General features: G+C 35.8%; 1 protein-coding gene across 5 annotated transcripts in view; it reads left to right on the forward strand.

Moving 5' to 3' along the window:
- Positions 1-4749, forward strand: part of BTAF1 (B-TFIID TATA-box binding protein associated factor 1) — a 113585-nt gene extending 108836 nt beyond the window's left edge. For all 5 annotated transcript variants that reach the window (XM_059662828.1, XM_059662830.1, XM_059662832.1 and 2 more), the window contains 3 exons: positions 938-1097; positions 1424-1594; positions 3210-4749. In XM_059662828.1, the coding sequence (XP_059518811.1) occupies positions 938-1097; positions 1424-1594; positions 3210-3353 (475 nt within the window). In that variant the 3' untranslated portion in view covers positions 3354-4749. The remainder of the gene's footprint in view (positions 1-937; positions 1098-1423; positions 1595-3209) is intronic.
- Positions 4750-12330: the final 7581 nt, after the last annotated feature.

Genomic DNA, 12330 nt, shown 5'->3' on the forward strand with positions numbered 1-12330 from the left:
AGACAGACCCAGGTTTGACTCCTGGCTGCTATTTAGGCAGTGTTCTCTTGGGCATGATTATCTTCCACAGAGCTTGAGTTTCCCTAAAATAAGGACAAATGATAATATCTTCATAGAGCTGTAATAACATTGAAGTAACATAATGCATATAAAGCACCAAGCCCCATTGCTTGAATCGTAGTGAAATCTAATAAATGGGAGCTTGGTAATAATGTTAGTTTTTCTTTTTCCTCGAAGTAATAGTGCAAGAAATTTGTGCATGGATAGGGTCCCTAGGCCTGGCGGGCAATCAGGGCCGACCTGAGCCTTCCTTTGTTCTGCGCCGCCCCTGGAGGTCAGCACACATCATAGCAAGCGATTGAACTCCTGAGGGGACACTTTGCATATTAGCCTTTTATATATATAGATTCTAGGACCAGTACAATAGCAACAACCCTCAATACCCTTACCCTCTACCTTCCCCGACTGATCTAGCCTTTCCCCCATTATCTTCTGTTTCTCTACATTAAAGGTTGATAGTTGAGTTTTGCCTTAATTAGAATTAGTGTTTAGTTACATTTTTTCAATTTAGTCTTTATCTGATACTCTAAAATATAATCCAGTTGGACTTATTTCTGTTTGTAAAGTTTCTGACTTCCATTCTTTCTACTACTAAAGATGTTATGTACAGGGTGGGGCAAAAGTAGGTTTATAGTCAGAGTATGTGAAACCATTTATTCTTGTATTATTTTCATACAAACTGTAAGCCTACTTTTGCCCTACCGTAAATACTAAAAGAGAATAGTTTGATCTCAAGTGGTCACAGAAGTGTCTATATTATGGAGTTGCAAAGAAGTGTTCTCATTTGTGTTCTTAATTTTTATTAAATAGTCTAATTATTGTTATATGGGTACATTAGAAATGTACTAATTTTATTTTAAAATATCTATACTTTTAGGTTTAACAATGATCCATCCATTGATGTTCTCTTACTTACAACTCACGTTGGTGGCCTGGGGCTTAACTTAACAGGCGCTGACACAGTGGTATTTGTGGAGCATGATTGGAATCCCATGCGCGATCTACAAGCCATGGACCGGGCCCATCGCATTGGGCAGGTAAAGAGTCATCACTCACTTGTGAACTGGGAAAAACACTTCTCAAAAAAGACAGGAATTGGTTTAAGTTTCTACACCTGATACTAACAAATGTTTGACCTTAGGCAAGTAGCTTAATTCTGTGGCACCACTTCCTCATGCATTAAATGAGGTAGCTTAGGCTAAGGACTCTATCTATCCATCACTAATATTCTGTGCAAACATTTTAAACTCTTGGGGCCAGATAGCCCCACCATAATTAGATAGTAGTTAAATATGCAAGCCCTTGACTTGGTTTACCTCAAACCAATCAGTTTATTTGTGCTTAACTTCTTTTTCTTACTCAGAAACGTGTGGTGAATGTGTACCGATTGATAACCAGAGGAACATTGGAGGAGAAAATAATGGGTTTGCAGAAATTCAAGATGAACATAGCGAATACAGTTATTAGCCAAGAGAATTCTAGTTTGCAGAGTATGGGAACAGATCAACTTCTCGATCTATTCACACTTGATAAGGTAAAGAACTTAACACAATTTGCTTTTTGTTGTTGTTAATAGGATATTTTTTCCATTGATTTTTTTTTTTTTTTAGAGTGAGAGGAAAGGAGGGGGGGAAACATCGATGTGAGAGAGACACATTGATTGATTGCCGTCTGCAACCGAGATACTTACCCTTTACTGGAATCGAACCTGTGACCCTTTAGTCCGCGAGCCAGTGCTCTAACCACTGAGAAAACCGGTTAGGGCCAATTTCCCCTATCTTTAATGCATGCACAGACTTCCTAGGGTTGCTTGGTAAAAGTATTGAAGGAACTAGCAAAAGGCATTCACTTTAGTATCAATAGTATCAACTAGACAATTTTTTGAGGAAATTTTTGACGTCCAGATAAAACTCTCCAGGATTCTTGGGGATGTTTGAAGTTTTGATTAATGTCTCCAGTGTCTTGCCCCAAGATTTCTTTCCTTAGTCCTTTCCTGCTAACGAACATCTGTCACTGAAGTCAGCTAAACCTGGGTCTGTGTTTCTTGCCCTGCCTCTTGGTGATCTTAGGCAAGTTAATTTCTTTGAGGTTCCACACCCTTCGGAGAATAACAATGCCTATATTATTACATGGTTATGAAGATAATATATGTAAGCACTTAGAAAGGGTATCTAGTATAGATTCTCAGTACATAGTAGCCATTATTGTTATTATGGGTAATGGAACTAATATCCATAATCAAAGGATGCACCATCTGGAAATACTGGTCAATCTAATGTAAAACTAATATGGCTGGAGTTATAGTCCTGCCTAGGTTTAGAAAGTCAGCTGTACAACCAGTATAAATTATAGTGAGAATTGGCCTTAGATAATGTAATTAAGCTAGCTGTAATAACAGAATTGTAATATCCAAATCTGAGAGAAAGTAGTTCCACTGTACTGTGTGGTTCAGCCATATTTAAATATTATGTCTGGTTCTGGGTGCTGCATTTTAAACAGTAAGTCCCCAAAAGATTACCAGAATGGAAGAAGGTTCTTTAATCATATCATAGAAGGTAAAATTAAAAACAAGACATGTGTAACCTAGAAAAAGGAAAGCTGAAAGAAATATGGATTGCTGCCTTCAAATAACTTTTATGTGTGACTTTTAGCAAGGAGAACTGGACTTGGGGATGTTCCAGGGAAGCAAGAACTATTGCTATAAAGGATCCTATTGGGACAGTTGGGAAGATTTGAAGGACTATATTAAGTCATTTTGTATTAAATTTTCTTAATTTGATCTTTGTATTTCAGTTATGTTAAGAGTATGTCCTTGTTCTATCTAGGGATAAAGGGGCATAATATCTACAACTTCCTCTTGAATGGTTTGGGTAAAAAGCTGATTATTTAACTATATGTCTGGGAGAGAGAATGACAAAGCCATTGTGACACAATTAACTGTCCTGTGTAATGTTCTTATAATTCTGTAATCTTAAAATGACAAATTAGGCCTGTGGGAAAATAGAATAAGCTATCTAATGAGATGAACTTACCATCACTTGAACTATTTTTTAACTCTGTTGAATAAGAGCAATGTTAGAAACAAGTATGGTATTTTAAAGGAAAATCTAATTTTTGAATTAATGATCTTTCTGCCAATTTTTCTTAAGGATGGCAAAGCAGAAAAAGCTGACACCTCTACTTCTGGAAAAGCAAGTATGAAGTCAATTCTCGAAAACCTGAGTGATCTTTGGGATCAAGAGCAATATGACTCAGAGTACAGCCTGGAAAATTTTATGCATGCTCTCAAGTAACTATCAAATATTGTTAATGCAATTGCTGCTAGTTCGGTTACATTTCTGCTGATATTCAGCAAATTTCAAAGTTTATGGTGAACTTTTAGCTCATGTGTAAATAGATCTGAAGAATATTCAGCATAATGCTGGCTCTTGTTTCACTGGGGGGAACAAGTTATTCTCAAATATTTGCACTGTATTAAATTTAAATGTTAATGTGAAATGGTATAAATTTTACATGCTGAATAGCTGCAGAGCAGAGGAACCAAACCAGGTTTACATGTGCTACCATGAGGTGTTCTTACTGGGAACGAGCCTCCTATTTTACATAGACACTTTGTACAGAATAAATATCCAAAAGTACTTTAGTGTTCATGTACATTTTTTCGTTTAAATAGAACTTGTTTTTAAAAACAGGGCTTTTTTTTTCATAAAAGCCTCAATGAGCCATAATTTTAAAAATAATGACTATGCTATTGGTCACTTTTAGAATATGAAAATCTTAGACAATGAATTGAACCATGCCCTTGGTGAAACCTTTGTATATTTAATGCCAATGCATAGTGTTTTTCAAATCTTTAACGTCATTTTGTCACCTTTTAAAATATATCAACTGTTCTAAATACAGGTAATGAACTATTTAAGGCTATCATAATAACATCCTATTAAGAGGGTGTTTGTTTTTAATTTATCTAATGGCTAGAATATAGCCAATTCAGAGAACATACGTACACAATAGGTTTCAATCATATATATATATAATATATTTTTTGTAACTATGAACATATACAGTTTTCCAGAAGTAAATTTTACACTCTTTAGAATTCTAAAACCTATGGTGATAAGACTGTTTATTGAAGTAATGCATGACTAAAGCATAAAAAGAAGTAATTCCTTTCTATACATAGACATACATACATACCTATATGCACAGACATACACCTGTCCTGCATCTGAAAAGGTGCTTGGTATTGGTACTAAAATCATGTAGTTATACTGGGCAGCAATAATAACTGGCCTGAAGTTGATTAACTAGTGTTAGGAAAGTGATCTCACTGGTGAGGGTGGATATATGTATATAGATGTGCATTTATGTGTATGTATATAATTTTATAAATTTCACACATAAATTAATAATGCCTATGTGCATATATATATATGTATGGGACATATTTGTATATACATGTACAGGTAATAAACATCCCCAAGGTTTGTGGCTGGTTATACACATAGGCATCGGTTAAAAAACCATCAGACCTCAGCTGTAAAATAACCGTTCTGTTAAAAATCATTACTTATATTGTTCTGCAGCTTTTACACATGGACATTTGTCACATTTCAGTAGCTATGACAACCATACTGTAACATTAAACCTAGCATTCCACAAGAGTAATAAATAAGATTGAAACTGTAATATATATGCAACTATGTGTATTATTTGTACAAAATGATTATTTAAAAAAAGCAAAAGAATAAAATTAGTTCATACATACAAATAATTAAATGATTCATTGTTTAGAATTTACATTCAAATTGCAAAAAATCAAAAGGAAACTATATAAGACACCCATTTTACATAGCACTGGGTAACTGAGCCAGTATATACCTGAGTTGAATTTTTTTTAATTAAGTATTTATATGCTATTTCCATAAGCCAACTATAGAGCATAGCTCAGAGTAATTGATATTTTTCTAAGACTATGTAAGAAGTAATATATCATTAAAGAAATAGGAAGAGAATTCACAACATAAATGTTGAAGTTGTTTCCAAATTGGAAGGGCAAAGCTGAAGTCAGATGTGTAGGCAGTTTAAATTTATTTTTTATTGATTTCAGAGAGGAAGGGAGATAAAAACATCATTGATGACAGAATCAGCAATCAGCAATCTCCGACACGCCCCACAGTGGGGATCAAGCCCGCAACCCGGACATGTGCCCCAACTGGGAACCAAACTGCAATCTCCTGGTTCATAGGTTGATCATTACCACTGAGCCACTCCGGCTGGACAAGGCAGTTTAAATTTTAAAAGAGTAGGATATTTCTAGTAGCACAGGCAGAATAATGATAATAGTGATTGCCTCTAAGGGTCAAAGGTAAGAGGAAGACTTAGTGTGACTACAACATTAGAGCCACCCTAGCTGATTTGGGTCAGTGGATAGAGCATTGGCCTGCAGACTGAAGGGTCCCGGGTTCAATTATGGTCAAGGGCACATGCCCAGGTTGCGGGCTTGATTCTCTAGTAAGGGGCGTGCAGAGGCAGCTAATCAATGATTCTCATCATTGATGTTTCTCTCTCTCTCCCTCTCCCTTCCTCTCTGAAATAAATTAAAATATATTTTAAAAAATAATAATACCCTTGCCCTGGCAGTATGGCTCAGTTGGTTAGAGCATTGTCCTATATATACCAAAAAGTGGCGGGTTCTATTCCAGTCAGGGCACATACCTACGTTGTGGGTTTGAACCCTGTGCGGGAGGCAGCTGATTTAAGTTTCTCTCTCTCCCCCCCCCCCCCCCCCCCGCCATCTCACTTCCTCTCTCTAAACTCAATTAAATATTTTAAACAAAATTTTTAAATAACCTTTTGAGTTACACAAAATTAAATCTCATTCCAGCTTTCTAAATAAAGAAAAACACATACAGGTAAGAATTAAGTATTCTCAATTAACTGACCGACTAGGAGTCAGTAGTGCAGCCTAAGAATAATGGCTGCAGGAGGAGAATTGAAGCGAGTGAACTGAGTAGTGAATAATAGTAAAAGAAATTTACAGCTGTTCATTTTGTGGCTATGATAATGATATGGTAATGTTTCTTAAACTGTGTTCATGTGGGAAACAAAACAAGCATGGGAGAATGTTAATTTTTTTAAAAATATATTTTTATTGATTTTTAGAGATAGGGAGAAAGAGAGAGAGATAGAAACATCAGTAATGAGAGAGAATCATTGATTGGCTGCCTCCTGCACGCCCCACACTGGTGGTCAAGCCTGCAGTTTGGGCATGTTCCCTGACTGTGAGTTGAACCGTAACCTCTTGGTTCATAGGTTGACGCTCAACCACTGAGCCATGCTAGCTGGGCAAGAATGTTAGTATTTTAAGCTGGGTTTGGGTTCATGGATATCCATTGTACTTTTCTCTCCCCTTTTTTATTATAGAAAATGTCAGTTAAAAATAATTCAGAGGTTATCAGTTATGTGTTTCCTATAGGAAAAGCAGTTTTTAGAACTAAAAATGTTAAAATTTGGGGTTCTGTGTATAATTTTTGTTATATGAACATATCCATAAATATTTGTCAAAAAAGATTCTAGTGTTTCAACAGGAGCTTATTGTAACAAGGGTGAAAGTCTCTGATGCTGGACTGATTGCCCCAGAATAGTATAATTTTATTCCTTTAGATGATTATATAAGCTTATTCAAAAATAAATACTTCAGTGAAGCTGTTTGAGAATGTGACCACTTAATAGTTTCCCCAATTTTGCCTCTAGAAGTAGAATGGAAATTATATAAAAGTAGTAAGCATTCTACCACATCCATTCCAAAAGATCCCAATACAATCGTCTTTCTCGTTAAAAAAAAAACCCTCAATTTTTCAGAATCTATGCTGGCGTCAGTGAGCTGTAAAGTGAAACTGATTGCTGAAAAATCTATTATCAAGTGCCAGAGCACTCAGTGTAAAAAACAACAACAAAAACTTGAGTTATGCCAATTAGTAGAAAATGTTTATTTACTATTTACACAAATCAGTACCAGTCATTATCGCTTAGGAGACAGAAACTGCCCCCAATTCAAAAAAAGGTTCTTAGTCTGGTAAATTTCCTCAAGCCAATGAAGTTCTACTGAAGAATATAGGGGCTGAGATCCTATTATCTGTGTAGGGACAAAAGACTGGGTTTCAGGTTTACAGGATAAAATGGAACTATGACTTAATCCCCTCCATAAAGTCACAAAGAGCTAATGTATTCAAACGCGACTAGCAAAACTATCCAGGAGCCCAGAAATAAAGTTTTCCATGAGAAGTTAGAATCCCAGGCCTGCACCATTAAGTTTAAGGTCTGGGTCTAGGCTGAGTGTATACTGTGAAACCACAAATCAAAAAAACAACAAAATCAACTCTGGGACTCTAGCAGAAGTAAATACAGATAATAGATTCTGGTAGAATTCCACAGGGGGAAAGGTTCTAAGATTAAATGTACATATACATACTACCTAGAGGAAGAAAAGTCAGCAGATGCAAATAAGAGGGCTAGTTCATTAACTGCAAATTAGGATAATCTGAAAAACCATAAAATGATTAAGATAATTCAATATAAAAATACAACATTAAAAATTAGGCAAATTTGGCCGAAACCGGTTTGGCTCAGTGGATAGAGCGTCGGCCTGCGGACTGAAAGGTCCCAGGTTCGATTCCGGTCAAGGGCATGTACCTGGGTTGCGGGCATATCCCCAGTAGGAGATGTGCAGGAGGCAGCTGATCGATGTTTCTCTCTCATCGATGTTTCTAACTCTCTATCTCTCTCCCTTCCTCTCTGTAAAAAATCAATAAAATATATTTAAAAAAAAAAATTAGGCAAATTTGAAAAGATCTAAAAATGAAAAAATTACTGGAATTGGAAATGTGATAGTTATCAATGCAGATTAGACACAGCTGAAGAGAATTTGTGAACTGGGAGATTAATTTTACAAAATTAACCTACAATGAGATACAGAGATGTATTGATAGAAAATAGGAAAGAATAGGCAGAAATCACGGGAGATGGAATGGTAGCATCTCATATACACTTAATAGGTCCAGAAGGGAAGAGAGATCACATAACACCTTTGAGTTAATGTGGGGTTTGTTTTTTTTTGCACACTCCTGCATCTAATCTATCAGCAAGTTCTGCCATCTCCAGCTGATCTTTTCTCCATCTCTACTGCTATAGCTATAGTTCCCACCACGATCTTAACTCCTGCTTGCCAAATCCTTCAGTGACTTCCTGTAACGCTCAGTCTGACCCTGAACTCTTTACCATGGTCTACAAGTCCTACACGTTCTGGCCACTGTCCATTTCTGTGACTTTCTCTTGTGATATCTCATCATATTTACCCCAGTTCAGTCAGTCTGTTCTCCTGCTTATACCTCAACATAAAACCAAATGTGTTTCCATCTTGATTTGGGTTCTGGCATAGCTGGGTGAATGGTGTCATGGGGAGATACGAAAGCCTGAAGAGGGAGCAAACTTGGGAGAGGAAGGTAGAAAATGAATATATTTTGGCCATTAAATTTGAGATTCCTATTACATATCAAAGTAGAAATGTTGAGTAAAGAGGTAGATGTGGAAGTCTAGAGCTCAAAATGAAAGGGCACAAGTAGGGATATAAATTTGGAAGGTATGGGACTGAATAAGATCTTCTGAGGGGTTATTTATATAATAAAATACTATACAACCGTGAAAAGTGAGTAATAAAAATGGGTACATCTGAAAAACAAGGGTAAGTCAAAAAAGTAAAATGTATAGTTTGTGTCCATTTATAAAGATTAAAAACAGACAAAACCAAAACACTTTAAGGATATACAAATACATGGTTATTCACATTTGGAAAGTAGAAAACTAAGTGACAGTCATGTGCACAACATTTATTGATCATTTCCTACTCTGCCAGACACAATGAAAGAAGCTCATAAACCAGCTGGGAGAAGGATACTGAAGCCAACAGCTGATTTAGTTACATTAATTTTGGGAAAAGCCTTCAAGACAAAAAGCATTATTTGCAATAAAGAGTGGTATCTCAATTATAAGAAATTCAGTTAACCAGGAAGTATAGCAACTCCAAATTGAAATAGACCTCAAAACAAAAACAGACAAAACTACAAAAACATGGACAAGTCCAAGATCACAGTGATATTTTAACACACCTCTTTTCATTAGAATAACCAGACCAGAAAAAAAGCACAACATGATGTAGGTGATTTTAATAATAAAATTAATACATCATGTTGTGTTTTCTGGTCTGGTTATTGACATGTATATATAGACATAATTGACATGTATATATAGACCTACCCAACAACTGCAGAATACAGTCTTTGGAGGCTTACATGGAACATTAACCCAGACTTACCATATGTTGAGCCATAATGCAAATCCTGGCAAATTTTATAAATTAAAAATACATATATAATATCTTGGTTCTCCACTCCTATTCAAGATGTAGTGTTGGCATCAAGAGAAAGAGAAAAAATGTATGTGCAGTCCTTCCAGTGCAATAAAGCAACAATAGGAAAGCATATAGCATAGAAAATAAGAAAACTTTTTACTTATAATGATTGTAGAAAATTCCAGAGAATCTACAAAAAACTCTACTAGCCCTAGCTGGCTTGGCTCAGTGGATAAAGCATTGGCCGCCAGACTAAAGGGTCCCAGGTTCGATTCCGGCTAAGAGCACATGCCTGGGTTGCGGGCTCCATCTCCAGTGTGGGGTGTGCAGGAGGCCGCCGATCAATGATTCTCATTTTTGATGTTTCTATCTCTCTCCTTTTCCCTTCCTCCCTGAAATCAATAAAGAAATATATTTTAAAAAATTTTTTTTACTAGAAGTGAATTGAGCAATTTCACAGGACACAAGGTCAATATAAAAAAAAAAATTGTATTTCGCCTATTATGTATCTATGGTTTGGCTCAGTAGATAGAGCATCAGCCTGCAGAATGAAGGGTCCTGAGTTCCATTCCGGTCAAGGGCACATGCCCAGGTTGTGGCCTTGGTCCCCAGGAGGGGGTGGGCAGGAGGCAGCCAATCATTGATTCTCTTTCATCAATGTTTCTATCCCTCCCTCTCCCTTTCTCTCTGAAATCAATAAAAATATATTTTTTAAAAATCTGTATTTCTCTCCATGAGAGCAATAAAAAAAATGGATATTAAAATTTTTAAACATGCTTTTTATGACAGCAACAAAACCTATGAAAATACATAGGTATACATCTTACAAGTTATGTAAAAGGTCTGTGTGCTGAAAACTACAATATGCTTATGAAAGAAACCAAAATGACCTTTAAAAATGAAGAGATTCATCATGTTCATGGATTGAAAACTCAATATTAAGATTTTTGTTTTCCCTAAACAGATTTGAAGATGCAATTCCAATCAAATTCCAAAAGGATATTTTGTAGAAATCAATAAACTTTCTAAAATTTATGTGGGAAGGCAAAGGAACCGGAATAATAAAAATCAACTATGAAAAAGGAGCAGTTGGAAGAGTTACATTGCCAGGTTTCAAAGCTCATTATAAGCATACAGTGATCGAGAGAGTGTAGTACTGGCACAGAGACAGGGCCATGGAACAGAACTGATTACCTACAAGTGTACTGACACCTACATAGTCAATGGGTTTCCTACAAAAGATGCAAAGGTGATTCAATGGAGAAAGGATAATCTTTTCAAATGGGTGTGTCCACAGGCTTAAAAAAACAACCTCCAAACTTACCTCATACTTTATGCAAAGTTTAAGTCAAAATTAGTCATAGACATATATGGTAAACTTAAACCTGTATAAGTAACATCAGAGAAAATTTTTGTGATATTGGGTTGGGCAAAGATTTCTTAGATAATGATACCAAAAGCATGTATGATCCATTAACAAAATGATAAACTGTATTTTAAAAAAAATAAGAGCTTTCACTATTTGAAAGATACTTTAGAAAGAATGAAGAGCCAAAAGGTGAGAGAAAATATTTCCAAATCACAAATCTGATAAAAGGCTTCTATCTTAAACATATAAAGAACTCCTAAAACGCAGTATACAACCCAATTTAAAAAACAAGCTAAAGGTTTAAACAGACATCACTAAAGAGGATATACAGAAGGCTAATGAGCACACGCAAAGATGTTCAACATCTTTTCTAGTAGTTGTGTAGTGGTGTGTCACTACCATTACACACGAGAATGGCTCCAAATTTTAAAAACTGACAATACAAACTGCTGACAGAGATGCAGAGCAACTGGAACTCTCATACACTGCTGTTTGGAATTCAAAATGGTACAGCCACTTTGGAAAACAATTTGGCATTTTCCTATAAAGGTAAACATAAACTTACCAGATGATCTACCAATCCAACATGTCCACGTACAAATTTGTACACGTTTACAGCAACATTATTCATAATAGGCAAAGAATACGAACAACTCAAATGTCCATTTACTTGACAAATGGCTAAACAAAATGTGGCACAATAGTCACCTCTAACTTGCAGTTTCAGTGACCCATAGTCCAAAAATATTAAATGAAAAGTTTTAGAAATACAATTGCTCAGTTTTAAGTTGTATACCATTCTGGGTGGTGTGATGAACACTCACGCCCTCTCACTCAGTCCCACCTGGTACCTGAATCATTCCTTTTCCATCCTATCCATGCTGTATACACTACCCACCCATCAGTCACTTCACGGCAGCCTTGGATATCAGATCGACTGTCGCTATTGCAGAGCTTCTGTTCAAGTAACCCGTATGTTACTTAATAATGGCCCCAAAGCCATTCACATAACTTTTGTTACAGTATATGATTTGTAACTGTCCTATTTTATTATTATTGTTACTCTTCATTAATATGCCTAATTTATAAATTAAACTTTATCATAGGTATGTTTGTACAGAAAAAAACATACTATATATACTCTCCATGGTTTCAGGCTTCCATGGGAGGTCGTGGAATGTATCCCCATGGACAAATGAGGATTGTATATCTATGCAGTGGAATAATATTTGGCCATGAAAATGAATAAGGTACTGAAACATGCTACAACATGATGGACCTTGAAAATATTATGCTAAGTGAAATCAGTCACAGAAGACCACATAGTATATGAATCCATTCATATGAAACATCCAGAATAGGGAAATCTATAGAGACAGAAAATTCATGGTTGCTTTAGGGAAAGGATACAAACTTCTTTGTGAAGTAATCAAAATGTTCTGAAATTGACTGGTGATGGGTGCATATATTTCTGAATATGTTAAAAATGAAT

This window comes from Myotis daubentonii, chromosome 13, assembly GCF_963259705.1.
Source record: "Myotis daubentonii chromosome 13, mMyoDau2.1, whole genome shotgun sequence".
NCBI classification, from domain to species: Eukaryota; Metazoa; Chordata; class Mammalia; order Chiroptera; family Vespertilionidae; genus Myotis; species Myotis daubentonii.